The 17,163-nt window shown below is 34.2% G+C and overlaps 1 protein-coding gene across 6 annotated transcripts in view; it reads right to left on the minus strand.

Annotated features, from left to right (window-relative positions):
- The window catches only part of PDS5B (PDS5 cohesin associated factor B), a 199,787-nt gene that overhangs the window by 61,800 nt on the left and 120,824 nt on the right, over nucleotides 1–17,163 (minus strand). For all 6 annotated transcript variants that reach the window (XM_039239836.1, XM_039239835.1, XM_039239837.1 and 3 more), the window contains exons 18-19: nucleotides 13,162–13,267; nucleotides 10,364–10,524 (exon numbers count right to left, since the gene is read on the minus strand). In XM_039239836.1, the coding sequence (XP_039095767.1) occupies nucleotides 10,364–10,524; nucleotides 13,162–13,267 (267 nt within the window). The remainder of the gene's footprint in view (nucleotides 1–10,363; nucleotides 10,525–13,161; nucleotides 13,268–17,163) is intronic.

A 17,163-nucleotide genomic window follows, 5' to 3' on the forward strand; every position in this document is an offset into this window, starting at 1 on the left:
AAAATTAACAAACCTCTAGCCAGGCTTCTCAAAAAGAAAAGAGAGAGCACCCAAGTAGACAAAATCATGAACAAAAATGGCTTTATTACAACCAACCCCTCAGAAATACAAGCAATCATCAGGGAATACTCTAAAAAATTATATGCCAACAAACTAGGCAACTTAGAAGAAATGAACAAATTCCTAAACACACACTACCAAAATTCACAAGGGAAGAGATAGAAAATGTGAACAGACCCATAACTAGTGAAGAAACTGAATGAGTTATCAAAAATTTCCCAACAAATAACAGCCCTGGGCCAGATGGCTTCCCTGGAGAATTCTAACAGACATTTAAAACAGAATTAATACCCATTCTTCTCAAACTATTCCAAAAAATAGAAATCAAAGGAAAACTTCCGGACGCTGGCATTTTATGAAGCCAGCATCACTTTGATTCCCAAGCCAGAGACCCAGCAAAAAAAGAGAACTACAGGCCAATATCCTTGATGAATACAGATGCAAAAATCCTCAACAAGATACTTGCAAATCAAATTCAACAGCACATAAAAAGAATTATCCACCAAGATCAAGTGAGATTCATTCCTGGGTTACAGGGCTGGTTCAATATTCGCAAATCAATCAATGTGATACATCACATCAACAAAAGAAAAGATAAAAAACCATATGATCCTGTCGATAGATGCAGAAAAAGCATTTGACAAAATACAGCACCCTTCTTAATAAAGACCCTCGAGAAAGTCGGGATAGAAGGAATTTACTTAAACATCATAAAAGCCACCTATGGAAGCCCTCATCATCCTCAATGGGGAAAAACTGAGAGCTTTCCCCCTGAGATCAGGAACACGGCAGGGATGTCCACTCTCACCACTGTTGTTTAACATACCGCTGGAAGTCCTAGCATCAGCCATCAGACAACAAAAGGAAATCCAAGGCATCAGAATTGGCAAAGAAGAAGTCAAACTTTCACTTTTCACAGATGACATGATAGTCTACATAGAAAACCCAACAGACTCCACCGGAAGCCTACTAGAACTGATCCATGAATTCGGTAAAGCTGCAGGGTACAGAATCAACGTACAGAAATAGGTTGCATTTTTATACACCAATAATGAAGCAACAGAAAGAGAAATCAAGAAACTGATCCCATTCACAACTGCACAAAAAAACCCATAAAATACCTAGGAATAAACCTAACCAAAGATATAAGAGATCTGTATGCTGAAAACTATAGAATACTTATGAAGGAAATTGAAGAAGACACAAAGAAATGTAGAAACATTCCATGCTCATGGATCGGAAGAACAAATATAGTTAAAATGTCATTACTACCCAAAGCAATCTACACATTCAATGCAATCCCGATCAAAATTGCACCAGCATTCTTCTCAAAACTAGAACTATCCTAAAATTTGTATGGAACCACAAATGACCCGAAATAGCCAAAGTAATAGTGAAGAAAACCAAAAAGGGAGGCATCACCATCCCAGACTTTAGCCTCTACTACAAAGTTGTAATCATCAAGACAGTATGGTAATGGCACAAAAACAGACCCATAGACCAATGGAACAGAATTGAGAACTCAGAAGTGGACCCAAAAGTATACAGCCAACTGATCTTTGACAAAGCAGGAAAGAGTATCCAATGGAAAACAGACAGCCTCTTTAACAGATAGTGCTGGGAGACAGCAACATGCAGAAGAATGAAACTAGATCATCTTCTCACACCATACACAAAAATAAACTCAAAATGGATAAAGGATCTGAAATGTGAGACAAGAAACCATCAAAACCCTACAGGAGAAAGCAGGAAACAACCTCCTTGACCTCAACCGCAGCAATTTCTTACTTGACACATTCCCAAAGGCAAGGGAATCAAGAGCAAAAATGAACCATTGGGACCTCATCAAGATAAAAAGCTTCTGCATGGCAAAGGAAATAATCAATAAAACTAATAGGCAACTGTTGGAATGGGAAAAGATAGTTGCAAATGACATATCAGCTAAAGGGCCTGTATCCAAAATCTATAAGGAACTCACCAAACTCCACACTTGAAAAACAATCCAGTGTAGAAATGGGCAGAAGACATGAACAGACACCTCTCTAAAGAGGACATCCAGATGGCCAACAGACACATGAAACAATGCTCAGCATCCCTCCTCATCCGGGAAATACAAATCAAAACCACAGTGAGATATCACCTCACACCAGTCAGAGTGGCTAAAATGAACAAATCAGGAGACTATAGATGCTGGCGAGGATGTGGAGAAACGGGCACCCTCCTATACTGTTGGTAGTAATGTAAACTGGTGCAGCCCCTCTGGAAAACAGTGTAGAGGTTCCTCAAAAAATTAACAACAGCACTCCCCTAGGATCCAGCAATAGCACTGCTAGGAATTTACCCAAGGGATACAGGAGTGCTGATGCATAGGAGCACATGTACCCTAATGTTCATGGCAGCACTCTCAACAATAGCCAAAACATGGAAAGAGCCTAAGTGTCCATCAATGGATGAATGGATCAAGAAGATGTGGTTTATCTATACAATGGAATACTGCATGACAATGAGAAAGAATGAAATCTGACCATGTGTAGCAACATGGATAGAACTTGAGGGTGTTATGCTGACCAAAATAAGTCAGGCAGAGAAGGACAGATACCAAATGTTTGCACGTATAGGTGGATTAGGAGGAACTTAACGGAGGACCATGGGGGAGAAGAAGGGGAAAAATAGCGGGGGAGAGGGAGGGAGGCAAACCATGAAAGACTCTTGAATGCTGAGAACAAACTGAGGGCTGATGGGGGTGGAGGAGAGGGGAAGGGGAGTAATGGGCATGGAGGAGGGGACTTGTGGGGATGAGCACTGGGTGTTATATGGAAACCAAATTGACAATAAACTATTTAAGAAAAAAAAATAAAAACACAAAGTGGTTCTCTAACAACAAAAAGTTGACCGGAATCCAATCAGGCCTCCGGATTTAACTATAACCTTATAGAAAATATTAAGAATCCATTAAAATATGCCAAAGGCATACAATTAGTAAAAATCAGTCTGTGTGAAACTCTGCAAGAGAAACCTGGTTTCTCTATCAAATAATAAAAAAAAAAAAACAAGAAACAAGGCACTTTAAAGAACAGTATGGGTCTTGATTTTAAAAAAATTGTTAAAAATTATATTTTTGAGAAAATTATTTGGATATTATTAACATTAAGCAATTACTGTTACCTATGTTTGTGAGAAAGGTATGTTTATTTTTAAGAGATATTCTTGTCTCTTACAGATACTTAGATGTACAGATAAAATGGTATATTTCTCAGATTTGCTTTGAAATATAAGGGGAACAGAGGAAGTAGAATTATAAATTACACGAAAGTGGCTGTAAGTTATTCATACATAAACTAGTTGTTGGATACATAGGGTTATTATATTATTCCATCTACTTCTATATATGTTTGAAAATTTCAGGAATAAAACGTTTGAGAAACAAAGAGTTCCACCAAGTTATCCTTTTAGTCTATGGTTTGAAACTTCTTTATGAAATGAAAAATTACTATTTTACAGTAACTTCAATCACTAAACTCCCCAGACTAAGACCCATCTTATCATAGATCAGACTTTCCAATACCAACATCCATAATACCTTTTCTTAGTAATCAAGAGAAAATTACAAGTCACATAGAAGTAAAAAGGCAATTTGGGTTGGAATATTTAAAGACAGAATGAGAAATTTTAAGCTCATCCTATGTTTTGCATATTCATTTAAACAGAAAATACACACACACACACGCGCGCGCGCACACACACACACCAGAAAACAGAAATAAACCAAAACAAAGAATAAAAACCTTTCAAGAATTCTGAAGTACTAGGCAGAGTCTTAGAAGTTAGTGAAATGTAAATGAAACAACTATCTTCTGATTGCTTTTCCTATTAATAAATTCCTATTAAATACTTTACTCCCTTGTTAAATTGATTTTCTTCTTTCCAATTCAAGGGATTTCTTTTCCTCTCGATAATCATCACACACATGCAGAAAATGAAAAATCTAAAAGATACGTTAAAACCACTTTTTTAAAAACCCTCAAAATTCTACTACTCTGAAATAATTACTATTAACATTTGGTGAACATACTTCTAAAATTTCTCTATACATACATACATATGTATATTTAAGTAAACGAGGATAGAAAATACAAAACGAGGGTACATAATACATTTGGAAACTTTTTTTTCACCAATAATGCTGTAGAGAAACTCCTATATCAAGTACTGCTAAACACCAATTTTAATGCTCATATAGCTCTTTGGTGGATAGTTACACCACAACTAGTCTAACCAATCCCCTACTGATGAACATTTAGATGTTCTGAATTTTCTTTTTGATCTTAACAACAAAACCACGAACATTCTTATGCTAGTTATTTATGTACTGTTTCTGAGCTTTAAGATTTAAGCCTACCCTATGGTCTGCCCTGAGATCCTGGTGCTATAAATCAGAAAGTACATTTCCTAGATTCCCACAAGGGTTGGCTTCCAGCTGGGTTCTTCCAATAAGAGACATTCGAACCTCTTCAGGCATCTTGTGCAGTAGCTTTGTCATCCCCCAGCAACAACTAGGACACTCCTACTGTGACCGCTGGTTGGTTGTGCAGTACTGACAGGGCTCTTCCATCCAATGGACGGTCCTGAACACCACTTCTCAGATGACCAGCCCTAGAGGTCACAGCCGCTTCCAGCAGTTCATAATCCCTGGGTTACCAAAGCAACCTACGGCTCTTTCATCCTTCAAACATCTGTATTAATTTATGTTTAAAAGACCTTGTGTGGTTTTTCTATCTCTCTGACTCAACCCTGACCCATAAAACCATTAGGTAGGTACCTCTTCTAATGATCTCTGAAGTAAGTTCCTGAAAATAAAACTGCAACATTGAAGACTACATGCACACATTTTAAGCTGGTATGTATTATGACATTATCAACCCAGAAAAGCTGAATCAATTTATAATCCAATCAAGCAACCATCACTGGAATGCTAGTTAATCCTGGTTATAGCACATAAGTGTTTTTATTTACATCTGCCTCAATTACTGTTAGTAGGCATAAATGTCTTTTCTTGATCCGAGGGGCTAGAAGGCTTTCCTGTTTGTGAAGTTACTGTTCATTCCCTTTTCTACTGTAAAACCTGTTTGCTATATTTTTATTGAGAGTCTTTATGCATTACAGATATTAACCTTTTCTAAGTTATACATATTGAAAATAGTTTCCAAGTATACCATTTGCTTTCTAACTTATTTCATGATTTTTGCTTGTCTAAATAGTATTCTCCCTTACTAAAATATAAGGGCAGAGTCTGTTCATTTCACATTTCAGTACCTTATATACAGTAGAGGCTCTATAAATATTTTTCAACAAATGGATATTTAATAATACAATCCATCAGTATTCCATCTTATGATTTGGCATCAGTGTCCCTTCAACCCTCCAAAAAAAAGGAATTACAGAAATGTTCTGGTTACCAGCACTTTTATTAATTCATTTTATATATTTAAAATCTTAGATAAATCTGACACATTTCAAATATATGTAAAATCAAGATAAGCAGTCTACATTGAATTTTCTTTTCAAAACAGCTTGGCAACAATTTACTGGGTAATTTAACTTTTCCTAATTTTTTTGTTAAATATTATACCCCTCCACTCAGTATTGTAAGGCTGCAAATATCTTGTATGTTTTGGTCCTAGGGTTTCTGGTTTTTACCCCTACAATGTTTTCAAAATGGTTATTAGTGTTATATGGGATTTTGGCTGATACTGGCTATCCTGGTTTTGGTAGTTTCTCAGTTGATTCACAGATTTCCATGAAATACAGTAACTCTGTCTCCTCCAACACTTGTACTTCTTAAATTTACTTTCTTATGTAATTATACTGGCTAATGCTTCTGAAACAATGTTAAATCATAGCAGAGATAGTGTATTATTTTCCTCATTTCATTCTTAATTTTACTGGGAATGTTTCTGCTGTTTACTATATGATTTGTTTGAGACATATTTATTATGTTTCTATGAAGGCATCTAATCTTATTAGGTTTAATTAAAAATAGACTCTTTTATCCATTTTAACCCTTTTAGCATCTATCAAAGTGATGTACTGTGTGCCTTTTCCCTTTTACTCAATTATATAATTGTAGCATGAATATTAGGCTTATGAATACCAACCCTCTTTGTATTCCTGAAATTAACCACATTTGACCATAATATACTTTTGTTTTACTGTAGTCAACTCTCTTTTTGCTAAAATTTTACTTAAACTTTTTGCAGTAATATCTGAAAGTTCTGTCTTAAGTTTTCTTTTGAGGGAATATCTGTTAACCAGTTTTAGCACTCCTGCTGCTTATCTGGGATTTATAAGTAATCTGAGTGTTTTTTTCTCATGTTCTAAACAATTAAAAAAATTAGAATCCTTGGTTTCTTACAGATGTGAAATAATACGTCCTACAACATGCAACTTTTACTAGTACTTTTTATTAGAGGATACTTTTCTCCATTTTTTAAAATTATTATAGCCTAATTAGGTATTCTTCCTTCTTCTTGAGCCAGTTTTATTTATATCATCCTTTAAAAATTCATGTTTTCCAATATTTAAAAGATATAGGCACATCTAAAATTTAGGCACTGAAAGCAAAATGATGAGAAAAAACAAACCAGATACGCAAACAAAAACAAAAGTTGGATTTAGGGGCTTAAGCATAACTGAAAGCAAAGGGAAAAAGTATATGACCTGGTAGGCAGAGTTCACAATACAAATGGGGTAATAATAATTAATAATACATTTTCTGAGTTTTTATATCCTAAAGAATATCCTTCATTTGCCCTTAAGCACAACTTGACTACTTAGGCAATTCTTGGGTTATATTCTTTTTGTCCATGAAAACTCTCTAGCTGTTAAATCATAAACTTTAGAAATCTTACTGGCTGAAAGAAATAAGTGAGCCTCTTTATTTTTCCATTGTACATAATATACTTCCTTTTCTTTGCCTTTGATGTTTGTGAAATCACTTCTGTAATCCCTGAAAATTCAGTAAATTCCACCAGGATATTTTCCTAAAACATGAGTCCTCTTGATCTCCAAATTCACGTTAGAATGATTCAGAGTCATTCTAAACAAGTTTACTATGTTTTTTTAAATTATTTTCCATTACTCTGTTATTTTCACCACAGAAACCCCGTAGGGCTTTTCACTATCTGCAATTAAAAGATTTTTAACTGCCTTCATTTCTATGCCTACATTTCCACATTCTATGCAATCTCCTCAAGTTCCATTGCTAGCTTACTGATTACATTTTTAAAATTGCTTACTCTGCTCCTTGCTACTTATAATAAATTATACCGTATAATGCAAGTATGTTCCTGTCTTCTTTACCACTGATTCTGCCACTTCCCTTTTTATATATTTGTTTTGTTCTCTTATTTTTCCAGATATCATTTGCTGCTTAACTTTCTTGGCAGTTTAGAATTGTTTAAAATTTTCTTTTTTCCTTGAAAAATTCTATTCCTCCCAACAGTGATTATCAGCTTTCTTCTGAGTACTAAAATATCTGCATAGGTTTCATGCTTTTAATTTATTTGTACTCTGTTAAGGCATCTTTGAATAAGAGAAATTTTCTGGCTCTGCCATTTGAACAAAAAGGCAGACAGCATCTCCCTGAAGGCTGAACATCAGATGTCTCTCTTAAAAAATTAACATCAAAGCTCACAACTCATTAATCACCTGGCCACATAAGGAGATGAGTCCCTCATCTCTGTGTAATTTCTCTCCAAGTCTACTGAAACCCCACCAGCGACGAGCACTAGCTCCACCTGCACCAAGGCTATATTCTATGCTGTAAGAGGATGCTTAGTTTTGGTCCAACTGCCTACTCTGGAGGTAAGCCAGACTCCTGAGAGACAGGAATCAAACCAGAAACCATAGCACACCATCATTTTTGTTTAGTGGCTGGGCACACAATTTTTTTTTCTCTAAAGTTGGTAATAAAACATTTGCTTCAAAATTCTCCTCTAAGCTTTACTTTACCTCTAAGCCTTGCTCCTCCTGCTAAAGAAAATAGGTCAGTCCAAAGAAAAATGGTGTGACCACAAAGTCTCTCCTTTAGTTCTATGACAGCCAAAATTAGGCTCTCCTTATTTCTCTCAAAGCCTGCCCTCAATCTCCTCTTTCTAAATTGGCAAATGACAGAACACTTACTATCCATTCCCTTATATGCCTGATTCAGGAATATGTGTATCAACAGTCAAACGTTCTTAACATTCAATTTGGTCTAAATGACTAGGATCAATTCTGTCCAATTCTACTTGAGATACATTTCTCTTTTGGTTCCTCTAAATTATTTTGGTGAATTCAAGGGAAGATACTTTAATCAACACTCAGCTCTATCATTTTTCCTCAAAATCAACTTACCCAATTAATCATTTAAAACATAAAATCTGCATACATATTTTATCTCCTGGAAGACATATCATACTATGAGCTATTTCATCAAGAACTGTGTGTGCACACAGCAGGTTTTCAGTATCAGTTAATTCTCCTCATGAGAAACATTTGAAAAATACTTAGCATATAAATCAAATAATCTTTCAGTTCCATATTAAAGCAGCATATGTTTTAAAATGCCCTTTGCATGTTCTAAAATGTCCACCTTTCAACCTTGTTCTTATAGTTCTCCCACAAATACATTAAACAATGTTTAAGATATTAAAGATATTAGGAAAGATAGTCAAGAATGAAAATAAAACCACTAATGAATAAACTAAAACTTGCCCAAAACCCTAATTAAGAAAGGAACTGTGCCATTATGGATATGGTGCCATAGGCATTTAGAGGCCTAAATTCAAATCTTGAGTCTGTACTTTCTAGCTATATGATCTAACACCATTTACCTCAAGTGATTAACAGATTTCTCATTTGGTGATTAGGATAATTCCTACACTTTAGTGAACTGTTAACAAAGTTTAAATGAGATAGTACAGTAAGTTGGCAATCAGTAAGTGATACAGAGTTATGTGTTGTGTGTGTGTGTGCACGTGTGTATCCTCAAACTCTGATCTCTGATCTGGATTGGAGAATCAGAGCCAAAGGAATATTCATGCTTTCCATCCCCTTAAAAATTAAGAAGTCAATTCTAAACAATAAAGTTTCTTACTTTTGCCAAAGAGAATGGGATTATAAAATTCTGGTATGTTTCAATTACCATGTGAACTAGAATTAAGTTCACATGAACAAGGAAGAATAACAAAAAGTGTACTGGGATTTTAAGAGTTACCTTCGTCCAGTTTCTTTCTGAGGAAATAGGACACAGGCAATTCTTCAACATGAAGAAGCATGCTACCCCAATCACAACTAATTAGACCAGTGGCTAAGCCAGAAGTAATGAGGCAGATGTAAAGCCAACCACAAATGACTATGGCAAGATCAGGACCAACTATAAGATACATCCTCCGTGAAGAGAGAGAAGAGATGCATATAGAGAAGTAAGTAGGGATCCCCATACAGAATGAAGACTTATTGTTTCGAGATATTACAGAATCCTGAATACTCAACCAGCATTAGATATCCCAAGGATGACAGCACAATTTCCAATTCTTAGAAATACTGAGGGGCGCCTGGGTGGCTCAGTCAGTAAAGCGTCTGATTTCGACTCAGGTCATGATCTTGTGGTTCATGGGTTTGAGCCCCGCATCAAGCTCTGTGCTGACAGCTAGCTCAGAGCCTGGAGCCTGTTTCAGATTCTGTATCTCCCTCTCTCTCTCTAACGCTTCCCTGCTCACACACACTCTCTCTCTCTCTCTCTCTCTCTCTCTCTCAGAAATAAAACATTAAAAAAAAAAAAAAAGAAATACTGAAACACACAAATGTACACTGCTGTTAAGATGATTATTCCATGCTTCCCTAAGCAGTGCTACTGAAAATTTTCAATTCAATACCTTTAATCAGAGTATAGTGAAGAGTCCTATGCACAGTCCTGCTGAAATTTCTCTGAAATTTCCCACTAGACTTTAAATTCATGTGAATCCTTTATTCTATGCTATAACATGGCATGAAAATGCTTTACTAGAAAATTATTTTCATTAAAATATTTAAGGAAAATCAATGCTTTGGGAAAGAAATACAATGTTTGCCCCACATTTTCATGAATCATCCAAAATACCAATCAGTCCTATCCCCCAGGAAATAAGAATCTAAACTGAATGATATAAGCTTAATATAAGTTCCTCAAAACTTACAAGATTCCAACTACTACATAAATCAAGAAACAAGAAATTATTTTTCTATTTTCCAGAGTACTTATCAGAATAAACTCAAAACTTACGATCTGATGTGTGGGAAATCCTCTTCAATTTTGCTTCCTGTGTTTTTAAAAATTTGGAGTGCAGCTTCTGCTACTTTTTCATCATCCATTTTCAGGCAAGCCAGGAGAGATTCAAACGTTTCAGCAGAATGAAACGAGATGGGATGTGTAAATGAGAGTACCTAAAAAAGGAGTCATAAAAATGATCTGTAAACCCCTTTAATCTTTAAAATACAACTGGAAATACTCAAAGTGAATACAAAAATATTTATGCTAACAAGTATATGAAAGCACAATAAACTTTAAAACTTACTCAAATATGTAAAAGATATGTTCTTGTGTAGAAAGATCATAGGATTTAAAGAAGTCCTTTCTTTCAAAATTAAATTACATCTAATGTAATTCTACTCAAAATAATTTAGATTTTGGTTAATGTTTGACTTTTTATGTTATCTATTTATTTATTGTTATTTACTTATTATTTATTTATTTATTTATTTACTCACTTACTTACTGAGAGAGAGACAGACAGACAGACAGACAGACAGACGGAGGGAGCAGAAGAAGAGCAGAGAGAGGGGAAGAGAGAGGGAGAGAAAGGATCCCAAGCAGGCCCCATGCTGTCAGCACAGAGCCCAACACGACCTCATGAGATCATGACCCAAACCAAGATCAAGAGTCAGATGCTTAACCAACTGAGCCACCCAGGTACCCTGGATTTTTTGGGGGAGGAGAATGATAATAAGAGAAGAGGGACAAGAAGAGAGAATTTAACAAAATAGCCCATTCTTCTAAATAAAGGTGATTAAAAGGAATTACCTAGTAACATTTTTGGAAAAAAGTTATTTAGGAAAGGGGATAAAACAAATAGTAAAAGGTATCATCAAGTAAGAATTATCAAATCAACATGGTACTAACAGTAGAAGACACAAAACAAAAAGTAAAACAACAAACAGTACTAGCATATATAAGAACTTACATTCTACAGAGGCAAAAGAGAATGAAAATGAACAGGATTTTTAATAAACAGTCCTGATAAAACTGCAGCTATTCAATTAGATCTTTCCCTACAATATACACTTTCAAAATAAGTTTCAGATGTTCATATTTCAGATTAAAAAACAAAAGTTATAAAAATTTTCTGAAGAAGACAGGATTTTTAAGCTTAAAATAAACAACTAGAATCAAATGTGGAGAGTAAAAACAAACAAGTAGTAGAAAAATATATTAAGCATAATGCCATATTTGTAAGATTCAGAAACAAGCAAAATAAGTGATGTTATTTAAAGACACATAAATAGAGATGATAAAACTATAGAGAACAGTAGGAGAATGAATAATGAATAATAACCCAAATTCAGAACAATTACATCTAGGGAGTGTGAATCAGGGCAAAAACTACTCTGGGAAATTCAACAGTATTTTTTTTTTTTTTTTACTGTTTATTTATTTTAAGAGAGTGTGTGTGAATGAGTGAGTGGGGAAGGAGTAGAGAGAGAGGGAGAGACAGAATTCCAAGTGGGCTCTCTGCCATCAGTGCAGAGCCCACAGCGCAGAACCTGATATGGGGATTGACCCCAGAGACCTGTGAGTTCATGACCTGAGCTGATATCAAGAGGTGGACACTTAACCAACTGAGCCACCCAGGTGCCCCTCAACAGAACTGTTAATACTCTATTTGAGTTAGCATCCTATTTACTTTTCACTGTATTCAGTTTATTACCATACCTTATAACTTATATATAATAGATTACATTTTATTTTTTTATTTATCAAATACATCCTATTAAAAAGCGAAGGAAATAAAAAACTCACATCAGTTTAAAAAGAACAAAAAATTACGATGTCGCCAGAAAATGAATACAGGATAAAATTATGAATTCGCCACAGGGAAAACACTAACAATTAACATTTGGAAGTTATACTTCAGTGCAATAGTTACACAAATTAAAACATTATTTTTACTTATCAGACTAGCAAATCTCTTTAAAATTTACAATATTCCATGTTTGGGAAGATAAGATAGGCACCTTCATTCACTGTTAACGGAATTATATAGTAATATGATTTTTTGTGTAAAGGAATTTGACTAAATATACAAACTGAAAAACTTTTTAAATGACCATTCTCCTTACATTTCAGGATTTTTAAAAAAAAGGCATTAGTGAAAGATCTTAGACATATTTATCTTTGCAGTGATTATAAGAATAAAATCAGATACGTTTTCTGACACTCTTAAAAACACTACCTTAGACTTCTGAATACTGAGAATAAACTGAGAGCTAATGGGGGATGGGGAGAGAGGAAGGGGGCGTGATGGGCATGGAGGAGGGCACTTGTGGGGATGAGCACTGGGTATTATATGGAAACCAACTTGACAATAAACTATGAAAGAAAAAAAAAGGAAAATAACACTATTTTATACTTTTATAATTTTTATACTTTTTTATACTGTCAACAATTAACTGGTATTTTTGTAATAAGGACAAGGCAGTAGTATATTTTAGCTAATAAAATAAAAGATAAAATGAAGTTTTAGGAAGAATTTGGCTCCATCTTTGCTTACTAATGAAAACTTCTAATTATAATTCACTATTTTAGTGTAATAATACTAGGCTATATTATATAATTTAAACCTTAAAACATTTAGCTTACATATTAGAGGAAATGAGGAATTTCTAAATGACCTAAAATGATTGAGAAAATTTTACTTCAGGTTCTATAAACTTAAGAAGCAAATCTCAAGAATACAAAATATATACTATATATATTAAGCAGTCACCTACCTAGGCACTTCATTTCAAAATAAACATATTTACCTTAAGCAGTTCAAGACCTGCCCTGATGGCCTGATCAGTTGGAACACCCTCATCTTCATCATCTGCAGTTCCGTCTATTGATTTGTTCACTTGCTTAATAAGAGCACTAAAGTATGACCAAAAAAAAAAAACTGTCATATTTTCAGGTGTCATTTAATAGCAGTGTCTAAGAAAAATAATCTTGAATATTTCCTATGTAGACTATATCCAAACACATAAAAATCTGATATAGCTGTTTCCCAAATATTACTGTAAAATAAAACACTATAATAAGTATTTTGAGGCACTTCTTTTCAAAACTGTATTTTCCCCTGTCAATTCCAATGAAGTCAAAATGTTATATTTGCTGTTTATTAATGCTACCTATATTTTTATTCTTTTATGTAAGATTTATGCCTAAACATATAAATAGATGTTTTCTAATTATCTAAAATTCATTATTGCTCTAGGAGGTAGAACAATGTATACTGAAATAAAGGATAAATGGCAACATTAAGCACTTTCAAAATATTTGCCAAATATTACTATTTGTCAGTATTGTTCTATGTGTCAGTACTCTTTTAAGAGCCAGAAACACATAGGCCTGTTCCTGAAACACAAGCCTATTCCTGAAAGGTGTAAAAATACCTAGATAATAGACATGTAATAAAATTTCATTAGAAAGTAAAATAGACTAAAAAGAAAACAAAGTGCTTTGAAAGTTTCTTCTAAAAACAAGTTTATTTTAAAATAAACATTTATAATGTAAAATCAATTATCTAAGATAATCACTCACACTTTCAGGCATTCTTTTTATAAAAACTAAATAACATACATTAAAGGTAGAGACACAGTATGTATCAAAATGCAGAAAAATTCAATTATTCAGTGTTCCTTAAAATGCTTAGTACCTCTATGTTTCTACAAAAATATTATGTACTCAAATTTAAGTTCAAGCTACAAGTCTCCCTTGCAGGGTCTCCTTAATAGTTATCAACCCTTAGCAGCTGACTGATCAATTGATTAACTGTTTCTCATAGCTCCAACTATCCCAAATAATAATATCTCAAAGAAAAATCTTCAGCCTGAAATTCCCTTCCAATGTTTTCAGGGGCCTCAAGGGTTTTTACCTAGACATCCCACAGGAATGAAAAATACCATCTACCCAAAATCAAACTCATTATTTTCTTCCATGACTAAGAGCATGAAGTTCTTAGTCTAGTGAAACAAGGCCAAAAATAATTAAACAAACACAGGGAAAACATAATCAGGGAACAACAATGATTAGAAAGAAGGCAAAGACAAGAATTGAAATTCATTAGCCAGGGTAGTCAGGAAAGGCATTTCTGAGCTAATAACCAAAGAACAAGAGCCAGTCATATAAAAATCTGTGAGAAAAAGCATCAACCTGGAAAACCAAAGAGAATCAACTGAAAAATACTAAGATTTCAGTGAAGTGACACTAACAAAACACAAAAAAATCAACAGTGCTTTTCTCTATCAGCCAAAGCCACCATTGTGAGTAGAGGGGAAAATCTACTCACAATGACAAGTCAAAATATAGAATAAAAGGTTGTAAATGCACAGAATCTGTGTATAAACTCTAAAACTATATGAAGGGAGCACAGGGATTTGAATAAATCAAAACAAGTATTTTTGTAAGATGGAAACACAGTATTATACAAATGGCATTTTTCACTAATCTACAAATGTATCAGGGGTACACAACTTGGTAAAGAAGATTCAACAAATACATTCTATGACTCAACTGGAAAAATCAATTAAGGTTTGGGAACAGCCAATTAATTTTAGGGGAGAAGAATGAAAGAACTTTCTCAACAAGATAATAAAAATTATCATTAAAACCTCAGAAGACAAAGGAACCAAACTGAAAATTCAGTAAGAGTCTAAATCATACAAGAATTTTTGCTACAATAAGGAAACATTAAAAATCAATTGGGAAGGAAAGAATGTTCCAATAAATGGAGTTGATACAACTAACATTTAAAGAATGGGTATCTACTTCCACATTATATACTAAAATTAATTCCAGACCAATTAAAGATTTAAATGGAAAAAACAAAACCACCTAACTATGATACCAAAGGCAGAAAAATCATAAAGAAAACAACTGATAGATTTAATTATATATATAATTTATACAAATTTAAAAGGTAAAAGAACTAAGTTAACAGCCTTATTTTACAAAGCATTCTTACAACCAGTAAGAAAAAGACAATTCCTACAAGTCCCTCATAGGAAAGGTTTTTAAAAAGCAATTAACCAAGAAATATATAGGGAAACAATGTTCAACTTTATTAGTGACACATTGTTTTTAAAAAAAGATCATCATGCACCTATAAAATGGCAAGGACTAAAAAGGTTAATAGCCACTCTATCAGGAAGAATCAGGTGAACTGGACACTCACCGACTCTTGGTGGGGACTAAGAGTGGAATCTGAGACATATTATATACTGTGATGGTTAACCAAGAGGGCTCTGGAGCCAAACTTGCTGGGTTACAATATCATTTGCCACTTTCTAACAGTGGGGAAATTATTCAACATTTATTCACTGTTCCTTATCTATCAATTCTTTATCTCATATGGTTAAGAAGTAAATGAGCAAAACATGTAAACATTTAGAATCATCCAGACACTTTATAAGAACTAACTGCTACTACTTGTTTCTGTTATTTACACTTTGATATCTTCTGCATCGCTACAACCTACTGACGATAAAGCCAAAGACCTATTTTGATCCTCAGTCTGACTGTTCATAGTACACATTATTTGTGAAAACTTTCTCCCATCTTATGTTTCAAAACACTACAAAAACCTGGCGTTCTTACATTCCTGTAATTTTTCTGCTGTTAAACAAAATTCCAAGGTTATGTCCACGATCTTTTCATCATTTTACTTCTTTCTATGCAATCTCTTGCCCAGGGAAAGAATCCATTATCACAGTTTCACATCAAGCTCAATTTGCCTTGATTTTTTAAAAACTGTTTTGTCATGTCCAAATAAGAAGCACATGAGCTCCCTTATTTCTTTTCAAAGTTACTGCTGTGTGCTTCATTTGAACTTGGGCTCTTAGACTTTGACTCATCAACTTTATTTCCCATCTCCAGTAAGAGATGACCCATTCTTTTAAAACCTTCTTCTTTCCTTTCCATCTCATTACCAGCATTCACAGACAATTTATAACACCTTAACAGTCTATCCCCTCTACTTCCTTCCTCTTACCCATCATTAATCATCCACTGTTCTCCACAGACTAAAGTAAAAGCTCTAAAGTTATACCTTAAATGCTTTCCACAATCTGATCACAACTCCTTTTTTGCATTATCTCATAACATTTTTATACCTTTCCATACTATAGTTTAAATGGATGGCAATCATTTTCTAAATATCCTTGTTTTTTCCTATCCAGCTAGCTTGGTTAATATTAATCTCAGTGCCTAGAATATTCTTTCTCCCACCTCAATAAAAACATCATCTTACCCATTCTTCCTTAGGTCAAATAACACTCTCTTAGGGAAATCCTCTTTGAGTCCTGTGAACACTGTCTGCATTAATTTTATGAAACTAAAATATATTCTCTTGATTAAAACTCGTTATTCCATTACCAAACAGAAGGTTAATGGAAAACAAAAAGTATGGTTTGCTAGTATATAACTAGCATTGCCTTGAATAAAGCATGGGATTATTTATTTAATTAAGGAGTTTCAGTCTGATTCAGTACTAATACAGAGGGTTCTGATTTTTTTGTTTTACACTGGTTTTCAAACCACAGAAACCCTTCTTCAAATAAAAACTGATGCAAGAGGAATCCAAAGTGGCTATGGGGTATCCAAACTAGTGTCTCCCTACTCTGCAGGGGACCACAGGCCAAAAGCTACACCCTCAATCCACCCAAACAAACAAAACTCCCCCAAAAGGGTACAGGATGGTATTATATAGTGTAGATTCTAGTATATCTCATTTACTGGTGAGCAGTGAATCAGAATGTAATGAATGTATG

This window comes from Hyaena hyaena, unplaced genomic scaffold (assembly GCF_003009895.1).
Source record: "Hyaena hyaena isolate Hyena2069 unplaced genomic scaffold, ASM300989v1 scaffold_163, whole genome shotgun sequence".
In the NCBI taxonomy this organism is placed as follows: Eukaryota; Metazoa; Chordata; class Mammalia; order Carnivora; family Hyaenidae; genus Hyaena; species Hyaena hyaena.